Source organism: Salvelinus namaycush, chromosome 2 (genome assembly GCF_016432855.1).
Source record: "Salvelinus namaycush isolate Seneca chromosome 2, SaNama_1.0, whole genome shotgun sequence".
Lineage (NCBI taxonomy): Eukaryota > Metazoa > Chordata > Actinopteri > Salmoniformes > Salmonidae > Salvelinus > Salvelinus namaycush.
In genome coordinates this window covers 7,331,391-7,358,421 of record NC_052308.1, presented here as the reverse complement: position 1 = coordinate 7,358,421, position 27,031 = coordinate 7,331,391, and the positions used below count along the sequence as shown (strand labels likewise).

The 27,031-nt window shown below is 42.2% G+C and overlaps 1 protein-coding gene across 1 annotated transcript; it reads left to right on the top strand.

Moving 5' to 3' along the window:
* The first annotated feature begins 424 nt into the window (after positions 1–424).
* On the top strand, positions 425–11,282 carry LOC120020257 (interleukin-17 receptor D-like). Its single transcript, XM_038963807.1, has 10 exons — positions 425–545; positions 3,357–3,401; positions 3,652–3,803; positions 5,223–5,288; positions 5,451–5,505; positions 6,692–6,802; positions 7,028–7,212; positions 7,614–7,788; positions 9,149–10,018; positions 11,149–11,282. The coding sequence occupies exons 1-10, from the start codon at positions 428–430 to the stop codon at positions 11,280–11,282; spliced, it is 1,911 nt and encodes a 636-aa protein (XP_038819735.1). The 5' UTR covers positions 425–427.
* Positions 11,283–27,031: the final 15,749 nt, after the last annotated feature.

Genomic DNA, 27,031 nt, shown 5'->3' with positions numbered 1-27,031 from the left:
TTGTTGCGTCCAGGTATTGAAGGTGTATATTATTGTGTCTAGGTATAGAGCATGTGAAGGGCTTCAGAGTTTACCTGGAGGACAAGGACCCAGAGGGGAAGCAGTGTCAGCACATGATCCTCAAAGACCCACGACAGCTCAACTTTTCTTACAGCAATGTGGTAAGTCACAGCACAGACTCAGCCAACAGGGTTTATTTTCTTTGTGCACCTGGAAGGTGTGTGAACTACCTTGGTATAATATAACATGCATAATAACTCAAGCTCAACTTTCCAAGTGATGTAAGTATTTGGGTGCTGTAGCCCTTACAAGACTTGATGACCGAAACACGTCCATTTTGACTGCTGATAATAAATCGAAGTAATCATTTATTTGTAAGTGCTTGCTGACTGAGGTATACCTTCACCTTGTTATTTCCTGATAGAAGATGAACTCTCAGCCCTTCCCTGGCCTGGCCTTTGAGATGGACTACATGGTTCGGATTGTTCCTTTCCCCACCTTCATGAATGACAGCTTCTTCCCTCCGTCCTTCCTGCGCACCAACTGTAAGAGAAACACTCCTGGAACTGCATGCCCTAGACCGTAAACACAGTTTAAACACTACAGGCAACTGTAAGAGAAACACTCCTGGAACTGCATGCCCTAGACCGTAAACACAGTTTAAACACTACAGGCAACTGTAAGAGAAACACTCCTGGAACTGCATGCCCTAGACCGTAAACACAGTTTAAACACTACAGGCAACTGTAAGAGAAACACTCCTGGAACTGCATGCCCTAGACCGTAAACACAGTTTAATCACTACAGGCAACTGTAAGAGAAACACTCCTGGAACTGCATGCCCTAGACCGTAAACACAGTTTAATCACTACAGGCAACTGTAAGAGAAACACTCCTGGAACTGCATGCCCTAGACCGTAAACACAGTTTAATCACTACAGGCAACTGTAAGAGAAACACTCCTGGAACTGCATGCCCTAGACCGTAAACACAGTTTAAACACTACAGGCAACTGTAAGAGAAACACTCCTGGAACTGCATGCCCTAGACCGTAAACACAGTTTAAACACTACAGGCAACTGTAAGAGAAACACTCCTGGAACTGCATGCCCTAGACCGTAAACACAGTTTAAACACTACAGGCAACTGTAAGAGAAACACTCCTGGAACTGCATGCCCTAGACCGTAAACACAGTTTAAACACTACAGGCAACTGTAAGAGAAACACTCCTGGAACTGCATGCCCTAGACCGTAAACACAGTTTAAACACTACAGGCAACTGTAAGAGAAACACTCCTGGAACTGCATGCCCTAGACCGTAAACACAGTTTAAACACTACAGGCAACTGTAAGAGAAACACTCCTGGAACTGCATGCCCTAGACCGTAAACACAGTTTAATCACTACAGGCAACTTTAGGTGGAATCAAGACAGGAGTGCCAGTGGTTTTACTTGGCCACATAACCTGACTGAGGCAAATCTTCAGGCCCTCATTTTGGAAAAACTCCTAGCCCTAGTGATGATCTTGTGAATTGGTATAGTCGTGTAACAGTCGTGTAACAGTAGTGTAACTGTCATGCAAGAGTAGTGTAACAGTCGTGTACCTACTGCAACAGTCGTGCAACAGCCGTGCAACATTCGTGCAACAGTAGTGTAACTGTCATGCATGAGTAGTGTAACAGTCGTGTAACTACTGCAATAGTCGTGCAGCAGTCGTGTAACTAGTGCAACAATCGTGCAACTGTAGTGTAACAGTCGTGCAACTGTAGTGTAACAGTCGTGCGGCAGTCGTGCAACTGTAGTGTAACAGTCGTGCAACTGTAGTGCAACAGTCGTGCGGCAGTCGTGCAACTGTAGTGTAACAGTCGTGCGGCAGTCGTGCAACTGTAGTGCAACAGTCGTGCGGCAGTCGTGCAACTGTAGTGTAAGTCGTGCAACTGTAGTGTAACAGTCGTGTACCTACTGCAACAGTCGTGCAACAGCCGTGCAACATTCGTGCAACAGTAGTGTAACTGTCATGCATGAGTAGTGTAACAGTCGTGTAACTACTGCAATAGTCGTGCAGCAGTCGTGTAACTAGTGCAACAATCGTGCAACTGTAGTGTAACAGTCGTGCAACTGTAGTGTAACAGTCGTGCAACTGTAGTGCAACAGTCGTGCGGCAGTCGTGCAACTGTAGTGCAACAGTCGTGCGGCAGTCGTGCAACAGTCGTGCGGCAGTCGTGCAACAGTCGTGCGGCAGTCGTGCAACAGTCGTGCGGCAGTCGTGCAACAGTCATGCGGCAGTCGTGCAACTGTAGTGTAACAGTCGTGCAACTGTAGTGCAACAGTCGTGCGGCAGTCGTGCAACTGTAGTGCAACTGTAGTGCAACAGTCGTGCGGCGGTCGTGCAACAGTCGTGCGGCAGTCGTGCAACTGTAGTGCAACAGTCGTGCGGCAGTCGTGCAACTGTAGTGTAACAGTCGTGCAACTGTAGTGCAACAGTCGTGCGGCAGTCGTGCAACTGTAGTGTAACAGTCGTGCAACTGTAGTGTACCTACTGCAACAGTCGTGCAACAGCCGTGCAACATTCGTGCAACAGTAGTGTAACTGTCATGCATGAGTAGTGTAACAGTCGTGTAACTACTGCAATAGTCGTGCAGCAGTCGTGTAACTAGTGCAACAATCGTGCAACGGTAGTGTAACAGTCGTGCAACTGTAGTGCAACAGTCGTGCGGCAGTCGTGCAACTGTAGTGTAACAGTCGTGCAACTGTAGTGTAACAGTCGTGCAACTGTAGTGTAACAGTCGTGCAACTGTAGTGCAACTGTAGTGCAACAGTCGTGCAACTGTAGTGCAACAGTTATGCAACTGTAGTGCAATAGTCGTGCAACTGTTATGTAACTAGTGCAACAGTCGTGCAGCAGTCGTGTAACTGGTGTAAGTCATGTAACTAGTGCAACAGTCGTGCAACAGTCGTGCAACAGTCGTGTAACTGTGGTGTAACAGTCGTGTAACTGTGGTGTAACATTCATGTAACTGGTGCAACAGTCGTGCAACAGTCGTGCAACAGTCGTGTAACTGTGGTGTAACAGTCATGTAACTAGTGCAACAGTCGTGTAACAGTCATGCAACTGTGGTGTAACAGTCATGCAACTGTGGTGTAACAGTCGTGTAACTTGTGCAACAGTCGTGCGGCAGTCGTGCGGCAGTCGTGCAACAGTCGTGTAACTGTGGTGTAACAGTCGTGTAACTTGTGCAACAGTCGTGCAACATTAGTGTAACTGTAGTGAGTGTAACTGTAGTGTAACAGTAGTGTAACTGTTGATGAAGACTCCTGTTGTAATTTATTGTTTTTGTTGTGTGTTTGTTCTCAGCCTGTGAAGTGCTTCTGGGACCCGACAACCTCGTCTGCAAACCATGTGAGTTCCCATTGTACATCTACTTGCTCTTATACCTGTGTAATGCTGTAATCATGCTATTAACAACACTTTATTAACACATCAACAACATACTATTACCATATTTTACATAGTAAATAGCCTACTAATGTCCTTATAATTGCATAGTAATGGAGTTGAGTGTAAGGCATTGTGATTAATTGCAATGCGATAGACATACCTCTATTTTCTCACATACATACTTTTCTCTCTGTCTGGTGGTTGTGATCAGTCTGGAAGCCCAAGACCCTCAACATCTCTCAGCGGGGCACCAACCTCCATGTTGTCTTTGACCACGCCCCTTCCACCTTTGGCTTCACCGTTTACTACCTGTACTACAAACTACGACAGGAGGGACCCTTCAGGCTCAAACGCTGCAAACCGGTAAGGAAGGAAATTATGTTATGAGTATGCTCCAGAGCCTCAAGGCTTTTCCTGGTTAGATCGTGTGGTCAGGAAAATCTCAGGGCCTTTCTTATGAGCCGTGATAACTAAGCAATGATGAGCTGCATCTTAGCCTGCATTTATCAAGCTCATCAGAGTAGAAGTGCTGATGATCTAGGATCAGTTTTGCCTTATGCCTACCCTAAAAAACATTTTTATATTTTACAATTTTAACCTTTATTTAAGTAGGCAAGTCAGTTAAGAACAAATTCTTATTTACAATGACGGCCTACCCTGGCCAAAGCCGGACGACGCTGGGCCAATTGTGCGCCGCCCTATGGTACTCCCAATCACGGCCGGATGTGATACAGCCTGGATACAGGAAATGGAAATGGGAGGACCTGGTCATAGATCAGCACTCCTACTCTAAGACTCTTTTTATGAATACTGCTGCTAATGTGTTTCCCAGACACTGAGGAGGATGTAGTATGGTTACGGTGTGTTGACGTGTCTGCTGCCTTGGGCTCCTCTACCAGGCCTCTGCCTGCTGGGCCTCTCGCTCTCTGACAATCTATGGCCTCCTGGGAGACATCCATCGACTTATCATACTTTCCGCTCTCGCTCTCTCTCTCTCTCTCTCTTTCGCTCTCTGTTGCTCTCTCTCACTCTCTCTCTCTATCTCTCTGTCTCTCTCTTTATTTTTATTTATCTCTGTCAGTGACAGGAAGAACAACTTTGAGGCAGACCTGTATTCAAATAGCATTTGACATTTATTTAAAATAATTTGAGCATATGCTTTAACCTGTTGGAGTGCCAGGTCTGGTCAGAGCCACTCTGAGGTCCTGAAGACTTTCCCAGTAGCAGAACAGATTGTCATTACCCAAGGCCGGAGGAGAGCTGGAGGAGAGCTGGAGGAGAGTAGAGTCTTTCTCTCTCATGTTGCCAGAACAGGTTGCATTGTTTTAGTTGGAGAGAGAAAGATAAAACCTATAATCTCCCCCCTTCTTCTTCCAGTCAAGTCCTCTCTCAGCCCTACAGTTGTTCTGCCTGTGAACAATGACGAAAGCAGAAAAGCCAAAGCCCCCCCCCCCCCCCCCCCCCCCCCCCTAGCTAGTTCTATCAAGTCCCTTCTCTCACTGTGGTTTGAAACAGGATCTGCTTATATCATCAACAATGGGATTATTTGGACATGAGGTGGAAAGAAACGATCTTCATGTCAGTATTCTAAAGCCCTAGTCATAGATGCAGAAAACTCCTCAGCTATGTTACACATTCAACGTGAAGATATTATCACCACAGAAACAGCATTTGATTTAGTCGGTAACATGTACACACATCCCTTCAGGAGGACAATGTAGCTACTGTTGAAAATGGTTGATCATTGATAATCATGCACTTGTTTACTCTCTTTTTGTCCAGGAGTTAAATCTGCCCAAAACAACATGTGTTCTTCAAGATGTGATACCAGGAACCTATGCGATTGAGGTAAGGATTCTCACCTCCCACTACTGCAGTATTCTCTCCTGGTTGTGACTATGGCATATTATGATTATTATACAATCACACTTAAGAAAGCTTGTGGATATACTATTCTAAACCATAAAGAACCCCTGCAGCTCATATTTACCGACATCTTTTGTCCTGCAGCTGCGAGATGACACCAACACCACCAGGAGACAGGCCCAGTACCACGTGAGCCAAGGTGAGCTACCTTGCCTCTGGACTGACACACTAGATACCATCATAGCCTCACACTTCTCTGTGGACCAATAACTTTTTACTAGACTCTCATTACATTGCATAAGCACGGATGACATAAGCACGGATGACGTTCTTCTACACCTGCATTGCTTGCTGTTTGGGGTTTTAGGCTGGGTTTCTGTACAGCACTTTGTGACATCAGCTGATATAAGAAGGGCTTTATAAATACATTTGATTGATTGATGACTGGAGGACATTGTTATCACCTAAGAGTGTTCTCTGAAAGTATTCAAGTATTGTGTACACTTTGTAGAATTGAAAACAAGCACTAAGTGGGACTGATGAGATGTATTCTAATTTATTTATTCTAATTTCTACCATAATGTCCAGCCCACTCCCCATGGGCAGGTCCTATCAGATTCATGAGATGTATTCTAATTTATTTATTCTAATTTCTACCATAATGTCCAGCCCACTCCCCATGGGCAGGTCCTATCAGATTCATGAGATGTATTCTAATTTATTTATTCTAATTTCTACCATAATGTCCAGCCCACTCCCCGTGGGCAGGTCCTATTAGATTCATGAGATGTATTCTAATTTATTTATTCTAATTTCTAGCCAGCAGCATACCACCCTACATACCACTGCTGGCTTGCTTCCGAAGCTAAGCGGGGTTGGTCCTGGTCAGTCCCTGGATGGGAGACCAGATGCTGCTGGAAGTGGTGTTGGAGGGACAGTAGGAAGCACTCTTTCCTCTGGTCTAAAAAATATCCCAATGCCCCAGGGTAGTGATTGGGGACACTGCCCTGTGTAGAGTGCTGTCTTTTGGCTGGGACGTTAAACGGATGTCCTGACTCTCTGAGGTCATTAAAGATCCCATGGCACTTATTGTAAGAGTAGGGGTGTTAACCCCGGTGTCCTGGCTAAATTCCCAATCTGGCCCTCAAACCATCATGGTCACCTAATAATCCCCAGTTTACAATTGGCTCATTCATCCCCCTCCTCTCCTCTGTAACTATTCCCCAGGTCGTTGCTGTAAATGGGAATGTGTTCTCAGTCAACTTACCTGGTAAAATAACAGATAAATAAAAAAGAATGTCCAGCCCACTCCATGTGGGCAGGTCCTATCAGATTCATGAGATGTATTCTAATTTGTTTATTCTAATTTCTACCATAATGTTCAGCCCACTCCCCGTGGGCAGGTCCTATCAGAGCCATGGCCATCACTGTTCCTCTGGTCATCATTTCTGCCTTTGCTACACTCTTCACCGTCATGTGCCGCAAGAAACAACAAGGTACGTTCCTTTTATCATTGATTTCATATAACTACACTTCATTTTACATTCAGTCTCCATTCTGTCTGTTTACCAAGTCTAAATTTTAAAGTATTCCAACATTTTCTTACATTATGAGACGTTTAGTAGATTAGGCCAGTGCTACTGTGTCAATGCATTTCCTTTCTCTCTTTTATATGGAATTAATATTTTATTAATATGCCATCTATCCATCCATCCATTCAGAGAACATCTACTCCCATCTGGACGAGGAGAGCTCTGAGTCATCGTCTCACACCACAGCTCTGAATGCAGACAGGCCCTGGCCCCGGACCAAGGTGTTTGTCTGCTACTCCACTAAGGACTGCCCCAAACACCTCGCTGTCATACAGAGCTTCGCCTTCTTCCTCCAGGACTTCTGTGGCTGTGAGGTAGGCACTACGCTTCAGAAATAATGCTCATTGGAGCACAAGACCCCTTATCTAGATTATAGCTCCTTAGTTTAGCTCTATTAAGGGTTAACTAAGGGTTGGCTCAGGCCAGGGAATTGAATGTGAACTGACTACATGGCAGAAGCTTGAAAGTCTGGAATGTGGGTTGTGTGCCACCTGCTGGCTAGTAGTCGAATTACTACTAGTAGTAGAGGAATACCTCAGTACATACTCAAGAATAGTTTAGTATTCTGTAGTAATAATCCATAATAATAATATGAATATGAATATGCAATCGTTGCCTGACTATTGCTGTCTGTGGTTGAATTATTCCTAGAGGTGATGTTATTACACCTGTTATAACACCTCATACCTCTTTGATCCTCTGTATTGTGTCTTAGGTGACTCTGGACCTATGGGAGCACCTGCAGATCTGTAAGGAGGGCCAGATGTCCTGGCTGAGCCGGCAGATAGATGAGGCTCACTACATCATCACTGTCTGCTCCAAGGGCCTCAAGTACTACGTAGAGAAGAAAAACCGCAGAGGGAAATCACCAGCCAGAACTTGCCCTGGAGGTGTTTGATTGATAGATTTCATTTATTTTACAGTTGAACAAAAAATAATATACAGCCGGTTCATACATTTCATTGCAAGTTGTGGTTGTTTTAGGGAAAGGGTGATACCTAGTCAGTTGCTCAACTGAATGCATTCAACCGAAATGTGTCTTCTGCATTTAACCCAACCCCTCTGAATCAGAGAGGTGCGGGGGGGATGCCTTGTGCCACGTCATCGGCGCCCAGGGAGCAGTTGTTGTTGGGGGTTAACTACCTTGTCTCAAAAGTGTTCACTTCGCAGGCTCAGGGATTCGCTCTTAACAGCTAGGCCACCTGGCTCTACCTGTTTTACATACCTTAGTTAAATGCCCTGAATGTAAATCGCTCTGGATCAGTGTTGGGGAATGTTACTTTTATGGAAAGTAACTTATTACATTACTTTTGCGTTACCAAATACAAAAAACCCTCTGAAGATACCTCGCGCGTGTTGGTCATTCATTTTATGCCCAGTAGAGGGCGCACACCACCTTTAAATGGGCTGCATTATAGTTTACTGCCAGTAGCCTATTCTAACTCTGGGCTATACCAACTCAAGTAATAATGACAGATGCAATATATCCTTTACAATACTTAATATAAATGATTTTGTTGAATTATGTACACATGAGTAAATACATATATAACCACCTGGCCCAGTAAAAAGAGTTTTACACACAGATACAAACTGGCCAGAGAGATCTTAAACTATACGATCACATTGTGTAATTGTAGTGCCCTTTTCTTTATATTTATCGTGAAGACGGAGCTGGAGAAATGTCCGTTCTTATCAACTGTGGATAACTTGATCACCTAACTAAGGTGTTATTATTACCAGACAGTAATTGGGGCACTCACCTGAACCCGATGATCCTGTGTTTACGTGTGAATCGTGCAAGTATCGTCAGTCAAGTAACATCTGTCCTTTTCTTCTACCAATTCAAAGTAATGTGAATACTTCCACAATAAAGGCTACTGTCTCTGCCATCTCGCTAGCTGTCTACCAGCTACCATGCCAGCTACCCGCCACAATGTTCATGCTGTAACGGGAAGCGTGCGAATAATGTAGCCTAGGATGGAGGAATTTACATTTTTAATTTGCGTCAACAAAGAAAAAGGGAAATAATATTGTTAAAGTAACTGATTTCTTAAATTGACAAACTAATGTATTAGGTTACTCGTTACCACAAAAAAGTTATCTGAAGACTCTAACGGGTTATATGTAACGCATTACCCCCAACAATGCTCTAGATAAGAACTCCTGCTAAATTACCAAAATGTAAGGATACCACAAAGTCACTGACTTATGTCCTTTGGGTTTGTTTTGGAGCAGGTGGTGGAGCAGCAGCTGCAGCAGCGAATGGAGCAGAGCTCTTCATCGTTGCCGTGGCAATGATCGCAGAGAAGCTTCGCGAGGGGTGCCAGAAAGACCAGGACCTGTCTCGTTTCATGGCCATCTACTTCGACTACTCCCACGAGAGCGATGTCCCCACCATGCTGAGCCTGGCTCCCAAGTTCAAGCTCATGGATCAGCTCCCTCAGATGTTCAGCCTCCTCCACTCTCGACAGCTCAGTTTACCAGAGCGTGAACAGCAGCCTCTCAACATCAGCAAGAGGAACTACTTCCGGAGCAAGTCGGGGCGGTCTCTATACGTAGCCATCTGTAACATGCACCAGCACATTTCTCTGGAGCCTGATTGGTTCGAGAGGCAGCTGATGCCTGCCCCCCCAGCCCCGCCTCCGAAGCAGCGTGATGCTGCCGGAACGTCTTCATCATCATCACCTCACATGGGGAAGTTTGACTCTGGGCTGGTGCTCAATGAGGTTCTGTTTAAGTTGCCATCAGAAAGTGAGAGTACTCTGAAGAGGAATGTGCTGCTCACGTCTCTCCCACCCAACCTCAGTCTGGCCCACTGCTCCCTGGACAGACCTGTGGGGCCTGGGCCCGGCTCCAGCCTCTCTCAGGGGGAGATCGGGGGGCTGTCTGGGGCCTCATCTGGTCTGGGTCCTCTGGGTCTGGGGTCTCTGAGGCCTGTGGTCCCTCCCCAGGCTGGGGACGGCTCGGCCAGTCCTCCAGAGATGCCCAGGGACTCGGGGATCTATGATTCATCAGTGCCTTCCTCTGAGCTGTCCATCCCCCTCATGGAGGGCCTGTCACCTGACCAGGCTGACTCCTCCTCTCTGGCCGAAAGCGAATCATCTTCTTCCGGACTGGGTAAGAGACCAAAGACTAAAAAGGCCTAAAAGGATGTTGTATGACATTTTCACATACAAATAGTCATGAACCATAACTTCCATATGTGGTCATGAATCATAAATCAGATTGTGAATGAGTCAGATTTAAGGCCCATTGCCTAAAAATGCCTAAAATTATGTTGTATGACATTTTCACATTCAAATACAGCAGGACTGATAATGAACCATGGGTCAGATTGACAATGAGTCATGTAATTTGAATCAGAGATGATTCAGTCTTATGAGTCAGTCAGACTGACATCATAACAGAGTTTCTCAATCCACTCCTGAGGGACTCCTGGTCGTTTCACAGAATTGTTTTATACACCGTGTCCATATTCATAAGAATCAGTTCCTCCCTCCCACGCCCACAAATTGGGGAAAACAAACATTCTTTCCCATTGGCCTCCATTGTAAAAGATCCAACTTCTTTGTCGATTTTATTTTTTTATATTAAAGAAAAAACAAAACATGCTGAAAAGCTGCTTTGTTGTTCAGTGTATATGTAACCAGGTCAAAAATCCTGACCTATGGTTCGCATCGCTCCCAAGTAGGGAAATGGAGCCTCACTCACTCACGTGGCTGCTAGCACCGTCATGAAAAGGGGCAATATTATGTTTTTATAAGTAGTGAGAACACTCGGGAGCAGGCAGTGTTGAAAAGTAATCTTTTGACATGTTGGACTTTTCTTAAATATAGTTTTGTAATTGACTGAAACAAGAAGACAACAAAAAAAGTGTGTTTGAAAAAAGTTTTTGCTGTGAGCCAATGGAGTAACCTAGGTAACCACAGGTTGTTTTCCCCACAGGCGGGTGGAGGCCGTGACGTTCTATCTAATACCGACTAGGAGTATTCAGGGGTGGAAATGGAAAAAAGTCACTACTTCCCACCCCTTTCTCTGTTCCACTAGTACACCTGAATCAACATGTTCAACTAATCATCAAGCCCTTGATTAGTTGAAACAGCTGTGCTACTAATAAATAGTATTTTAAAGTACTGTATTTTACATCTGGCCCATGGCCTGTTGCTAAAGTGACGTCATTTGTGTTGAATTATGTTTGTTGTGCCTCCAGAAGTTGCTGAATATCTCTTCATCTTGTGTGTCTCCAGGTGATGAGGAGCCACCTGCTGTCAGCTCTCTGCGCTGCGCCATGGCAACCATCTGTAAAGCTGAGCTCCACCAACAACATCTAAAGCAGTCTGAAGGACTGGGGCTCCCTCCTGTTCCTGTTGCTCCCTTGTAGTGAACGGAACAACAACTTTACATTACCTGGACACGCATAAAGACACTTTACTGCCTTCAATGACACTGCCTTGATACAGACCATCATCCTGAGTTGTACTAGCTATCTAAAACATTGGATCCCAAATGAACAGTGTACGGTAACCAAGCCCATGGATGTCAGTGATGTCATCCGCTTTGGAATCTCTGTGGACTTGTGGCTGATAGAACACTGAGGAATGATGATGTCATTGTTTTAGAACACAGAGGGTTTTGTGAATGTTCTAAGTTGTGTGAAGGCAAGGTGTTATTTAATCAAATGGTTCTATGTTGTTTTGCAGCGCTGTCCTGTATTTGTTAGTGGTCTAAAGGTGTTTATTTTAGACTAGGCCAGATCTTCCCTTTAAAACATCCCATACCAGGTTACTAGTTCACTAACACATCTGCTTCAACTCCTCTAATAATCATCAACCCTTGATTACTTGAATTAGGTGTGTTAGTGCTTGGCTTGAACAAAAACTCTGCGACTTCAACACCAGATGTAGTGTGTTTCTAACTGGGACAGTTCCGTGAGCCAGTGGTGATGACCATGCTCTTTTGAGTGGGAGAACGTTGGTTTGTTACTTCATTTTCATTTATTGAAAATTATGAAATTACTTTTTAAGGATACAAGGTGCATCAAAACACTTTTACTTGTTTTTTTAATGTAGTTTTCACACCAATTTGTTTTACTAATAGAAAAGGTTTGACAACTCTTGTATAAGAGATCAGATAAATTGGGAGTACCTAGGGCTGTGGCGGTCATGACATTTCGTCAGCCAGTGTTTGTCAAGCAAATAACTGTCGGTCTCACGGTAATTGACCGTCAATTAACATAAACACATTTAGCATCTCCTGGTTTCCACACATTGCCTACAAGCCACTGATGCAGACCTTTGGAACATCTACATTTTAAAAAGTCTAATAAATCCATGTAATAAAGCCTACACCTTCACAATAAATCCATTATTTATTTTAGACAGGTCTAAAGAAACATGATATGAAGAAAATGTAGTCTATTTCAGAAGAACTGAAGAGCATATTCTGAGTTGTCCTTATGTTAGGTCCTGATCTGGGTATGCAAAACGGCTGTGGGCTACAATAGTTAATTTAGCAGACAAAATTTGGTTAGAATTCCGTGGCATTATTTTATATTATGAAGAATACAATTGAACAAAGCTGAATAAAATAGAGAGGATGTTTTCTCCAAACGATTTGAGGGAGTGAACATGTGCTATTGTGTTTTGAGCGGTTAACAAACAAATAGGTATTCCTATATGCTTCATTTAGAGTTGTTAATGTAACTTTAGTTGTTCTACAAACGTTGGGCTATATGTTTTGATTTTTAATACATTGTAAGGCTGCATGATGAGACTAATGATGATTTGAAAAAAGGTACTTGAAAGGCATGTGCTCTGCTTAGTTTTTTTTTGCGCAGGCTGTAGCCTACACACTTCATCAGTCTCTCATTCACAATTTGACAAGCGCTTGACAATGCCTTGAATTTCCCAGGGGTATCCCCTTTGTGTGGCCGATGCACCCTAAAAAAAAAATGTTGTGCGTTTTGCGGCCAGTACCCGTTGTTCCTTTCTCCCTGATTGCTACATGCTTCGAAGCACCCCTCACTCACATGGCTCAGGTCTTTCTCACAGGCTACAAGTGAAGACAGGCACATCGGGGATGCAACTGCAACTCCTTATCCAATTCAGAGGTACATATTGAACATATTGGAAGAACGTTCCACATTTATTTTTTGTCAACAAACAATATGAGTAAGCCTAAAGAACAGCAAAAGCACTAGCCTATGTCAATCTACTATCCCCCATAGTACAACAGTTGACTTATTCTATTCTGTGTGAGAAATAAATATTCCAAACATAGTCTGGGACAGTTGTGGGATGCGATAGATCCCAAATTAATACAACCACTAGCATCAAAAAAGCTTTTTTTACGCGATGAGACTGATGCAACAGATCAGAACGTTTAGCTTAAAATGTGATAAACTATTAGGCTATTTCTTCACATTATAAGCGCAGCAATGCGCACATGGCAGTAGGCTATAAGCGGAATGTTCCATTAGCGGGAAAACACCATTATCAAAAGTGACTTTCAAATGCTATTATGCATGTAATGATTTTATTATAAAGGTGCATTTTTATGCTGAAAATGTTCTTCCCCGAACTTGAAACTCACGCGCTGCTTATGTATGCCAGTTAGGCTTTACACCTCTTGTAAAGCAGATTAATGTGCTTCATTTTAAGAAATTATTTGGCCACTTTAGATGTGATACAAACCTTATCAAAACATATAGACCTATGGGCTAGGCTACATGAGGTGTGTAACTATGATTAGAAAAAGTCACAAAAAAAAGGGATTGTTTCCTGCAATATTAGCCTATCAATATTAGTGATAGGCTAATATTGTCACCCATCAGACTATCCTTGATTTAATCTTGTCTTTACATATACTAAATATTATGTCTGAAATTTGTTTTGATTTAGAATGGATCATTATCATGCACCTGTCTCGAAACAGGGTCAGCAGGGGAAAAATACATGTCATCTATGCACTTAAATAGCAAATGGAGGACACTTTTCCCGTGTGGTTTATTTTCATGCCAGCCAGGTAGGTTATACTCCTGTTGTAAAGATAAGCAAAATAAACGATAATGAGAAATAAATATAGTAGGCCTAGCCTATAGAAAGCTGATGGGATCCTCCTCTGTTTTCTCTCGCAATTGCATAGCCTATAGAAATGTTGCGCAACAGGAGCTCATGGGCTCTCATGAAATGTTTGATTACATTTTTGATAACATTTGCATTTGTCAGAGTGATTAGATGGACAATAGAGTGCTGAGTACCGGGCAGTTAGCTATCTTGGTAGACTACTAATGACCATCAGCAGCATCAGAGCTTGGAGAAAGCCGGGGTTGCGGTAATATGGTCACCGCCCCAGGAGTACCCACACTCTTTGATCATATATTTGACACCAGCAGTTCTGCATTTTTTTTGTCTCAATCAGAGGAGTGGACAGGGGTGTCCATTTTAGGAGCAATTTCATAAAATAAATGCCTTTATTTGAAACTTAGAAAATATACTGTTATTCAACTCTTAAAGAGAAAAATCGAATTCAGCCTTATGGGGTCTTCAGTATACAGCGCATTCTGAAAGTATTCAGACCCCTTGACTTTTCCCCCATTTTGTTAACGTTACAGCCGTATTCTAAAATAGATTAAATTAACAAATGTGGTCATCAATCTACACACAATACCCCGTAATGACAAAGTGAAAACAGGTTTTTAGAAATGTACAGAAAATAAAAAACAGAAATACCTTATTTACACAAGTATTCAGCCCCTTTGCTATAAGATTTGAAATTGAGCTGAGGTGCGTCCTGTTTCCATTGATCATCCTTGAGATGTTTCTACAACTTCATTGGAGTCCACCTGTGGTAATTTCAATTGCTTGGACATGATGTGGAAAGGCACACACCTGTCTACATAAGGTCCCACAGTTGACAGTGCATGTCAGAGCTAAAACAAAGCCATGAGGTCGAAGGAATTGTCCATAGAGCTCTGAGACAGGATTGTGTCAAGGCACAGACCTGGGGAAGTATTGAAGGTCCCCAAGAACACAGTGGCCTCCATCATTCTTAAATGGAAGCAGTTTTGAACCGCCAAGAGTCTTCTTAGAGCTGGCTGCCTGGCCAAACTGAGCAATCGGGGGTCAGGGAGATGGTCACTCTGCTTTGGTCAGGGATCTGCCTTGGTCGGGGAGATGACCAAGAACCCAATGGTCACTCTGACAGAGCTCCAGAGTTAATCTGTGGAGATGGGAGAAATTTACAGAAGGACAACCTTATCTGCAGCACTGATCAAACATCTCTGGAGAGACCTGAAAATACCTGTGCAGCGACACTCCCCATCCAACCTGACAGGGCTTGAGAGGATCTGCAGAGGAGAATGGGAGAAACTCCCCAAATACAGGTGTGCCAAGCTTGTAGCGTCATACCCAAGAAGACTCGAGGCTGTAATCGCTGCCAAAGGTGTTTCAACAAAGTACTGAGTAAAGGTTCTGAATACCTACATAAATGTGATATTTCCATTTTTTTTTAAATATACATTTGGACCATTTTCTAAAAAACTATTTTTGCTTTGGCATTATGGGGTATTGTGTGTAGATTTTATGAGGGGAAAAAAACAATTTAATCAATTTTAGAATAAGGCTGTAACATAACAAAACGTGTAAACGGTCAAGGGTTTTAGTGCCAGTCATTTTTAGAGCTTTGTAAATATGCAAAAGTAGTTACATAAAATCTATTTTATTCCAGTTTTGTATAGTTTTTAGATTCTTCGTTTTTTTCTACATTATATACATACAGTGTACTGTTTTATAGTACTCTAATGTAGGAAATAAACATACATTGAAATAAAGTTGTTTTTTTCTATTATTGAAAACTTTGATTCTAGCCTCGGACAACCAGGTCAAGGAGATGGGACTTGGAATGATGGCTCCACAAAACTAAATGTTTTTTGCTGCTCAAAAACTAAACATGAAGAACACAATCGGTTACCATATCATTTACACTCTTTATTTGGAAACAGAGACGTATATTTGATATGTTCCCAGTTGAAGTGCTATTTGAAGTGGTGGACCAATTGAGTGAGCAACTGATTTCCCTGTACAATACATATAGGCTTAGGTAGCAGACGTTAAAGAAACGGCTGAAACTAGATCCCCTAAATCAGGGTTCCCCAACTGGCAGCACGCTGTGGTTTCATTTGGCACTTCAAGTTTTCTGAGCAATAAATATATATGTATATTACACTGAGTGTAGAAAACATTAGGAACACCTGCTCTTTCCATGACATAGACTGGCTACGTGAATCCACGTCAAAGCTATGATCCCTTATTGATGTCAGTGTAGATGAAGGGGAAAGACAGGTTAAAGAAGGATTTTCAAGCCTTGAGACAATTGAGACATGGCTTGTGTGCCATGCAGAGGGTAAATGAGAAAAACAAAACATTCAAGATTCAAATGTGTGTTTGTGTGTATGTATGTGTATTATTTATACATTTTTTCTTTGAAAAATGTCAGCACGGTTAGAAATATTTTTGGGCGTCAAATAGTAGATATGTTTGGTCCTCTTGCGGTCAATTTGCAGTCTACATATTATTTATAATTATCTTCCGGCTCCCCGACAATCGGCGCAAGAAAAAATCGTCCGGTGGCTGAATGTAGTTGATGATCCCTACCCTACATACCGGTCTTGAAAAGATGAAAAACAACTGTCGGTGGAGGTTATTTCTTCTGCACTGTTCAACCGAACCAGTAAATGTGGAGGAGGAGTTAAAATGGATATTCCCTTTGTTAAAGCCGGGACTCGGCAGAGGTGACTGTAGCTCTGGGCCAAGTACACTTGCACGTGTATTGTAAATCCAAGGTCCAGGTCAAGATACACACCGGCAGTTATGATACAATGTATCCTATTATTGCATGTTTCAGTAACTGTCACATGTGGTGTCGTAATGTTTGGGATAGAAGTAAACCTTTGTAAAAGCTATGCATAGTCATATTTCCTCCAACCTACACATTAAGTCACATGTTTGTCTATTATAAACATGATGGCTTTCATTAGGACTGACAGTCACGCTTAAATTCAGTAGCAATATGGAAAGTGTATTAACCGTTAATAATCTTATTTTTTAGATGGTGTATATTAGCTTCCAGTGGTGAATATAATGTACTATTCAAAAGAGACAATTGGTGTAAAGAGCGGATTAGAAATCACACCGATGACTACACTTCCTGTAGGCTTTTATTTACGAATGTAATTTTCCATGGTGTCCACTGTACTGTATTATCTCACTGTAAAAAAACAAACACTTCGGTCACACACACAAACATACACTGTTTATGGGCGGTGCTTGGAGCAGCGATACAACTCCACCGTGGACCATAATCTGTGTTCCGTGAGGCATCAATGCGTGAAACAACCGTAGGCACAGAAAAAAAGAAGCGTAACACTTGATGGTTAAAAACAAAGCTAGACTATTTCAAGGGCGATACGTTATGTATGTAAATATTGGTGATTCAAAGTGAAAGTTTGTCATTGACGACCTGTTTTATTATACGCGGAAAAAGTAGTTTATTATTTTTTAATCGGGACTGTTTGGAGTTGACAGTCTATGTATGACGAGACGATTATATATTACTTGTTTCCTCGTTCGAAAAACGTTTTAGTTTTTTTGGAATACATTACAGTGGAAGAACTCTAATCACATGCAAACAAGCGATGGAAACAAAGACGTTTCAGGGTAAGATGTCTTTCGATTATAACTCAAACTCAACCAATCAGACTTGCCATAATTTCCATAAATGCAGTCAACACCAACTACAAACATGTTGTGATTTATTTGTTATTTTTCTTGAGCTACATTGTATGGGATACACTGTATGGGGTAGAATGTAGGCTAAATAAACTGTTAACAGGATCTAAATCATGAACTTTATGATGTAAACCTGAACCTGAGTGACATTGCGTAATAATCTTCTTTGCATGACATTGTAGAGTATAGTCAGTAGGTAATTCCTATGACCAACTGCAGCCTATATTTTAACTCAGTTTGTGTGGTGGTGGTGGATAGGGGTGAAGATGATGATGATGAAGTTTTTAATTTTGCAACCTTTATCCCACATCCCACATAAACATAGCTTCATTTGTCAATTCAGGAAAGCATTGCCAAGACAATTTTGTCCTTTTTATATTCAATCTCTCACATATCGACCCGAGTGATGTCAGAATGGGCTCATAATGAGGTCACTAAGAGTTCAAATGGCCAACTGTAGGAGCCTACTTCTAATTCTACTGTAGCTGATGGCTCAAATTTCCCCAGTTGTCTGTGATTTACTGTGTGTGCCTTTCTGTCTACCAGCAGAGTCAGTCCTCAGGGTCAGACACTGGTGGCCTCTGGTACTTGTAATGTTTTGTCACATCTTTGGCCTCCCATTCATGGTCTTTAGGAGAGCAAACATCATCAAGGTGTCGGAATGCTGCTGTCTCTTTGTGGCCGGTATTGTCGCAACTTTCAGGAATCCCAGCTACTGCCTGGCAGTTTGGATTCTTCTTCTTCTTCACAGTTTCATTTGTTCCACTTCTTAGTATTGTTTCTGTTCTATTCTCTCTCACCCATGTACATAGGACTATTGTCACATGTTGACAGAAAGGAGCTATAAAGGAACTGTTTGAGTGTTCTCATCCATCTCGGCCATACATACAAGATGTTGTTTTTGATTGAGAAATAGGAATATTTCACTGGCTACGCTCAGTTGGTATTATAAACATCTACATTTCAACATTCAGTCAAAAGCCATGATGACAGACGAGGCGGCCGGCTTTCATTTTCACATGTCGCATCTTTTTAATCAGCAGGTGTTAAGGACTCAACTATTGAGGCCTCAGTTGAGTTGTAGTAGTACCCTGGTTGTCTACACAGTGTCTCAGGCTTGTGCATACCAGGATTTGTGTGGTATGTGGGAGCTGGCAAATCAGGTTTTTGTCTGTGAACACATGGATTGAACTGAACAGGTCAGAGTTTTGGATGTGAACACATGGGGTGAACTGAACAGGTCAGAGTTTTGAATGTGAACCCAAGCATGTGTACCAATTGGCACACTATTCCCTACTGTACATAGTGCACTACTTTTGATGAGGGAGAGAGGGCAAGGGAGAGTACCAGAGGACCAGCATGCTCACCCCTAATCCCCAACCTAATCCCCTTTCAATGTGTTAGAATAAATCATCTTTTGACATGGACTGACGGCCGCATTGCTCCTCTGAGGTTGGGGCTATCTCTACCCTCTCTCCACGTCCTCTTTCTCTCTCTTTCTATTCATCATCTATCTCTCTCTCTCTCACTCTCTCTCTCTCTGTTTCTCTTTCTATCTATCATCTCACTTTCTCTCTCTATCCCTCTCTATCTGTCTCTCTTTCTCTCTCTATCCCTCTCTATCTGTCCCTCTCTCTCTTTTTCTCCCTTTCACACATTCATGGCCAACGAGAGCCCTTCCCTGTGTTTTCTGCCTATGTTAGTAGTTTCTCACTGTCAGGCTTCCCTCAGTTCAGTCAGTCACTACCTACTGTATATGGTTTTTCTCTATATTTGTCTATTTGCCACAGTGTCGATTAGAAAGTTTCCTATCTCTTCCTCACACACATGAGTTCACACACTCACTGAGTTCAGCATGGCCAGTGAGGTAATGGTAGATTTTGTGCAGGCCTGATTGCAGAGTGGCGGTGGGAATCACAGACAGAGTGCTGCTGGAAAGCTCCTCCAGAGGACTGGAAAGTTGTTGGAAGCTTCCAGCTTTCATGGTTGCCACTCCCAACCATTTCCCTGCCTCCGACTCTACCCTTTCTCCCTCCCTCTCTACCCTCCCTCTCTCCCTCCCTATCTCCCTCCCTATCTACCATCTCTCCCTTTCTCCCTGCCTCTCTACCCTCTCTCCTTCTCTCTCTACCCCCTCTCCCTCCCTCTCTACCCCCTCTCCCGCTCTCTCTCAGGGCAGAGGGTAGCAGTGTATTTAGTAGCGTGGGAACTTTATCCCTCCTAATAACGTTTTGTAATATTCCACTCTACTCTTCTCTTTACAAACAATCTCTATATATTTATTAATTTCCCCCCCAAAAGTCTAAAAATGTTCTAGTGGACAAAGCTATTCTTCAGGGGAAAGACGAGGAGATTATTTTTACGGTTACTGTTACACCTCTTCTTCTCTAGTTGAGGTTTAGATGATAGTGAAAATTCTAACAGTCAAAGAGGCAAGGTTATCTTACGCCCTATAGTCTTAAATGAGGAAGAGACAGTGATGTAAAGTAACTACGTAAAAATACTTTAAAGTACTACTTAAGTCGTTTTTTGGGATATCTGTACTTTGCTATTTATATTTTTGGCAGCTTTTACTTTTACTCCTCTACATTCCTAAGGAAAATATATACTTTTTACTCCTTACATTTTCCTGGATGCCCAAAAGTACATTTAGAATGCTTAGCAGGACAGGAAAATCGTCAAATTCACGCACTTATCAAGAGAGCATTTTTTTAAATTTAACTAGGTAAGTCAGTTAAGAACAAATTCTAATTTTACAATGACGGCCTAACCTGGCCAAACCCTTCCTTAACCCGGACGACGCTGGGCAAATTGTGCGCCGCCCTATGGGACTCCCGATCACGGCCGGTTGTGATACAGCCCGGGGTCAAACCAGGGTCTGTCATGACGCCTCTAGCACTGAAATGCAGTGCCTTAGACCACTGTGCCACTCGGGCCTCTGATCTGGTGGTCTCACTAAACACGAATGCTCCATTTGTAAATGATGTCAGTGTTGGAGTGTGCCCAAGGCTATCCATATTTCTGGTTTGCTTAATAAGGAATTTGAAATGATTTATAGCTTTTACTTTTGATATTTTAACTATGTTTTAAACCAGATACTTTTAGATTTTTGCTCAAGTAGTATTTTACTGGGTGAATTTCATTTTTACTTGAATCATTTTCTATTAACACATCTTTACTTTTACACAAGTATGAATATTGGGTACTTTTTCCACCACTGGGAAGAGATTCATTCTGCCCATAAAATGGACAGCTAGTACACAGCATGTTGTATACTATGCATTTCTTCAGTTGATAAGTGTCTTATTTACTATGTATTACTATGGTATTGATATATTATTATATCACTATGTGTTAGCTCTTTCGAATTGGGGTTGTCCTTTGGGCTTGAACCATATGTGAGTCAATACTGTGTTCCCATAGGAAAATGGAGGCAGAGGGAGTTCTGAGAAAACATTGTGGTGCTTCAATGATATATCATGGGCTGGCCCTCCTAGCAGTTAAAGAGGGGAGCTGTGGGCAGTGTTAATCTGTCCCTCCATGCCCACTATGGTACATTACTACAGTACATGTGCTGTCACCATGTTGAATACAGATGTCTCCATATCTGCCTTTGCCCTGCAGTGTCCATATCTGTGAGAACTCTCTCTCCTGCAACTAGAAAGTTATATTATTAATTTAAAGAGCAACTGCCCCTAAAAACCAACGGCTAATTTAGAAAACAGTCTATATGGCATCGATATGAGTCAGAAACATTTATCTACTGTCAAAATTGACTACAGTGTAAATAGGATAATTTCAGTCAGAACGTCAGTCTCATCCAACACTGAGTTTTGTGAGACTTGTGGTCGTGACTGCATCACAACATAAATTAATGTTGGGTTTGTTTCAATCCTTCCCACATGCCGACAGTTGACAGCACACAAGTAATCGTTAATTTATAGTGCAGCTGCACGTGACACAATCATAATGCTGTGTTAGATTTAGGTTGACATTGGATATCCATATAGGGCTAGTTAGGGACCATCTGTAATTTACACAATGTACATGGAACAATATAGTACAATTCCTGTAGCTCCAAATGTCATTGACTTAAAAACCTCAAACCAGCTATAAATTGTAGAAATTAATTTACAAATATTGAAAACATTTAATGAGAGTACTAAAAGGTGTGCAACATAAAAAATATTGTCTCATTTACATTGTGCAATTTATTGACAGTCCCTAACTATTTTATTTCACCTTTATTTAACCAGGTAAGCCAGTTGAGAACAAGTTGTCATTTACAACTGCGACCTGGCCAAGATAAAGCAAAGCAGTGTGACAAAAACAACAACACAGAGTTACACATAAACAAACGTACAGTCAATAACACAAAATAAAAGAAAAATGTAAAAATCTATGTACAGTGTGTGCAAATGTGGAAGAGTAGGGAGGTAGGCAATAAATAGGCCCTAGAGGTGAAAATAATTCAAATTTAGCATTAATACTGGAGTGATAGATGTGCAGATGATGATGTGCAAGTAGAGATACTGGGGTGCAAAAGAGCAAGAGTGTAAGTAATAATATGGGGATGAGGTAGTTGGGTGTACTATTTACAGATTGGCTGTGTACAGGTACAGTGATTGGTAAACTGCTCTGACAGCTGATGCTTAATTAGAGAGGGAGATTTTTGCAATTCGTTCCAATCATTGGCAGCAGAGAACTGGAAGGAAAGGCGGGTGAAGGAAGTGTTGGCTTTGGGGATGACCAGTGCAATATGCCTGCTGGGTTGCGTGCTACGGGTGGGTGTTGCTATGGTGACCAGTGAGCTGAGATAAGGCGGGCTTTACCTAGCAAAGACTTATAGATGACCTGAAGCCAGTGGGTTTGGTGATGGATATGTAGTGAGGGCCAGCCAACGAGAGCATACAGGTCGCAGTGGTGGGTAGTATATGGGTCTTTGGTGACAAAACGGATTGCACTGTGATAGACTGCATCCAATTTGCTGAGTAGAGTATCGGAGGCTATTTTGTAAATGACATCGCTGAAGTCAAGGATCAGTAGGATAGTCAGTTTTACGAGGGTAAGTTTGGCAGCATGAGTGAAGGAGGCTTTGTTGCAAAATAACTTTCGCAAACAAAAATATATTTAAATACATTTTTCCAAGGTCGCACACCAGCCGGCTAAAGCTAATTGTCAAAATAATTTGTCTAACTCAACCCACCGTTGAACACAAACAAGAGACACCAACATCAAGCCACACCCCAAAACCAACTCACGTTTGAATGAACCAAATCTAAAACCAGGCCAAATCAGGAAGTGCAGTCTCTCTTTAACCTTTATATGTATTTAATAGACTAGGAACTTGAAACTGTGTTATCTGTGCTTCCTTGTGTGTTTTGCTTGTCTCCTTGGTTAGCACACTGGTAAACAGCTGTGTGTGTATTCACTCAGCTGGATCACGTTTTGAGACGATTATTTGAGTTTAATAGGCTCTGCCAAAGCAGTAATATAGTTTATTTTATAGTATATAGTAATATAGTATATTATATAGTATTATAGTAATATAGTATATTATATAGTGCTATGGTAATATCGTATATTATATAGTACTATAGCAATATATTATAAGGTACTATAGTAATGTAGTATATTATATGGTACTCTAGTAATAAAGTATATAGTAATATCTACATATCATGGTTGATGATGGGGGTAGTTGGGTACAGTAGTTGACTACAGAGAACTGACCTGGTTAACATCATGTATTTACCATCCACTCACAGTGATGCTGTAATGCTGTAAAGTCTCAGCCAGCCTACTGATAGGATATGGTGTGTGTGAGAAAGTTGTGCACACACAGCAGTAGTTACTAGGTGCTAGGAGAGGAGACACCAGCTGTTATCAGAGAGTGAGAGATAAGGACTTACTGTTTCAGGTAGTGTGTGCGTGCGTGTGTTCATGTGTGTGTGCACGTGTTAATTCTTACCAGCTCCGCATTGCACTCTCCTCTGGTTGTTACTCTCTGTTCTCTCATGGTATTGGTGGGCAGACCGGGCACCACCCATTGTGAACCAATCAAACTCCACCGCAGGGGATTGATTACATGTCACCTGAGTGTCCAGTTCCTCTGCCAGACCTTTATCACTAGTTGATAAGTTGGACCTCTACAGTTGATAGGGATGAATAAAATGAAGGTGTGGTTGATACAGGGTGATCCGATGTAGGCCTATACAGAATAGCCATTTAAATAGACACAGGGTGATCCGATGTGGGCCTATACAGAATAGCCATTTAAATAGACACAGGGTGATCCGATGTGGGCCTATACAGAATAGCCATTTAAATAGATACAGGGTGATCCGATGTGGGCCTATACAGAATAGCCATTTAATAGATACAGGGTGATCCGATGTGGGCCTCTACAGAATAGCCATTTAAATAGACACAGGGTGATCCGATGTGGGCCTATACAGAATAGCCATTTAAATAGATACAGGGTGATCCGATGTGGGCCTATACAGAATAGCCATTTAAATAGACACAGGGTGATCCGATGTGGGCCTATACAGAATAGCCATTTAAATAGATACAGGGTGATCCGATGTGGGCCTATACAGAATAGCCATTTAATAGATACAGGGTGATCCGGTGCCGGCCTATACAGAATAGTCATTTAAATAGATACAGGGTGATCCGATGCCCGGCCTATACAGAATAGCCATTTATATATACTGAACAAAAATATAAACACGATGTGCAACAATTTCAACAATTTTATTGAGCTACAGTTCATATAAGAAAATCAGTCAATTTAAATAAATTCATTAGGCCCTAGTCTATGGATTTCACATGATTGGGCAGGGGTGATGCCATGGGTGGGCCCCTGAGGGCGTAAGCCCACCCACTTGGGAGCCAAACCCACTCACTAGGGATCCAGGCCCAGCCAATCAGAATTTGTTTTTCCCCACAAAAGAGCTTTATTACAGACAGAAATACTCCTCAGTTTCATCAGCTGTCCGGGTGGCTGGTCTCAGCCGATCCCGCAGGTGAAGAAGCCGGATGTGGAGGTCCTGGGCTGGTGTGGTAACACGTGGTCTGTGGTTGTGAGGCCGGTTGGACATACTGCCAAATTCTCTAAAACAACGTTGGAGGTGGCTTATGGTAGAGAAATTAACATTCAATTCTCTGGCAACAGCTCTGGACATTCCTGCAGTCAGCATGACAATTGCACGCTCCCTCAAAGCTTGAGACATTGTGTTGTGACAAAACTGCACATTTTAGAGTGGCATTTTATTGTCCCCAGCACAAGGTGCACCTTTGTAAGGATCATGCTGTTTAATCAGCTTCTTGATATGCCACACCTGTCAGGTGGATGGATTATCTTGGCAAAGGAGAAATGCTCACTAACAGGGATGTAAACTTCAACATTTGAGAGAAATAAGCATTTTGTGCATATGGAACATTTCTGTGATCTTTTATTTCAGCTCATAAAACATGGGACCAACACTTTACATGTTGCTTTTATATTTTTGTTCAGTGTAGATACAGAACAGCCATTTAAATAGATACAGGGTGATCCGATGTGGGCTTACAGGTTACAGAATTGCCATTTAAATAGATACAGGCAGAGTATATGATCTTAGTGTAATATCTAGATTGAAGATGATAGCCTGGTTCTAGATGTGTTTATGATTAGCCCTTCTGACTATCATTGTGGAAGTTTGCTAAACATAAGCACATGCTACAGACCTGAGTTCAGTGCTGACTACCCAGCTAACAATTCTATGGAGAGAGAACGTTTTTGTAATGTTACCGTAATGTTCCCCTAATGCTTGAGTGTCCAGTTTTCCATTAGTTAGGGGAACGTTCTATCTATGTTAGTAAAAACCTTTGGAGAACCTTTTTAGCGTGTTTTGGTGTTAACATTCCCTTAATGTCAAATGGAACTTATCTAGACTATACAACATTAATGTTCTAGAAGTGTTTTATGGGACGTTGCACCTGTCCAGTTTTCTGTGGGTTAGGAGAATATTCCATCAACATCCCACCAAACATACACAGGACATGGTTGCCATGTTCTCAGAACATAAGATATGAATGTTCTAGACATGTTTCATGAGAACGTTGCAAAAACATTTGTATGTCCAAAGACAAATTCCTTACTCATCACGTCTTGTGACTGTTGCCAATGTCGAACGCCCTAACCACTGTCTCAATAAGGGATATCTCTAGGCAGGGGCGCAAGTTTCACTGGGGACGGTGGGGACATGCCCCTCCCCACATTCTGAAATTGCATTTTTGTCCCCCCCAGTTTTATCATTGAAATGTGATACAAAATGAGGCAATGGTGTGCTTTAGGACCATGTGGACGCCTCCGAGCGGTTGGGTTGGCTGTTTGGAGTGTTTATCCGACTGGATTTTTTTTATATATAACAAATTATGTCCCCCCACTTCTAAAACCAAAGTTGCACCCCTGTCTCTAGGGCATGTGCTTATTGGGTCAGTATAGTTAGGCCCTGTCCAGAGGAAACCTAACCCCTCCTACCTAGGCACATGTGTAGATCATAAATAACTTGATAGGTGTATGTGTAACCTTTATTTAACTAGGCAAGTCAGTTAAGGACAAATTCTTATTTACAATGACAGCCTACACCAGCCAACCCCAGACAACAATGGGCCAACTGTGCACTGCCCTATGGGACTCCCAATCACAGCCAGTTGTGCTACAGCCAGGATTTGAACCAGAATGTCTGTAGTGACACCTCAAGCACTTAAGACCACTGCGCCACTTGGGAGCAACAGGGTGAATCCACTTTGAAGTAAATCTCAGTTCTGTTATTAAAAGTACACACATAGTGATTCATGAGTAAAAATTGTTAATATGCCCCACCAAAATTAGACAACTATACAGAAAGCTCTTAAACATTGTTGAACTAAGTAAATCAAATCAATGATGAGAGGATAGTCAAATTAATTGATAACTGACACAGCCATGGTGGCGTATCAGGAGGAGCGGAATGCCATGAACCAAGAGGTCGTGAGTTTAAATCCCAGGTGAAAACTTTTTGAATAATAATTACTGTATGAATGAACATGCACAATGTAATCATGTTTGTCAAATATGCAAGTTAAAAGCACTGTGTGTGAGTATCCCTTGCCAACAGACAAAAAGAGCCTTGGCAACAGTAACAAGGCGTGATGTGTGTTAGCATTTTTTGGGGGAGGGAGAACAATTCTTTGGAACCAACAGGCGACGTCCTGACAACTGATGCACAGAAATGTTCTTGTAACGTTCTCATGAAACGTGTCTAGAATATTAATATCTTACATTCTGAGAACAACCATGTCCTGTGCACGC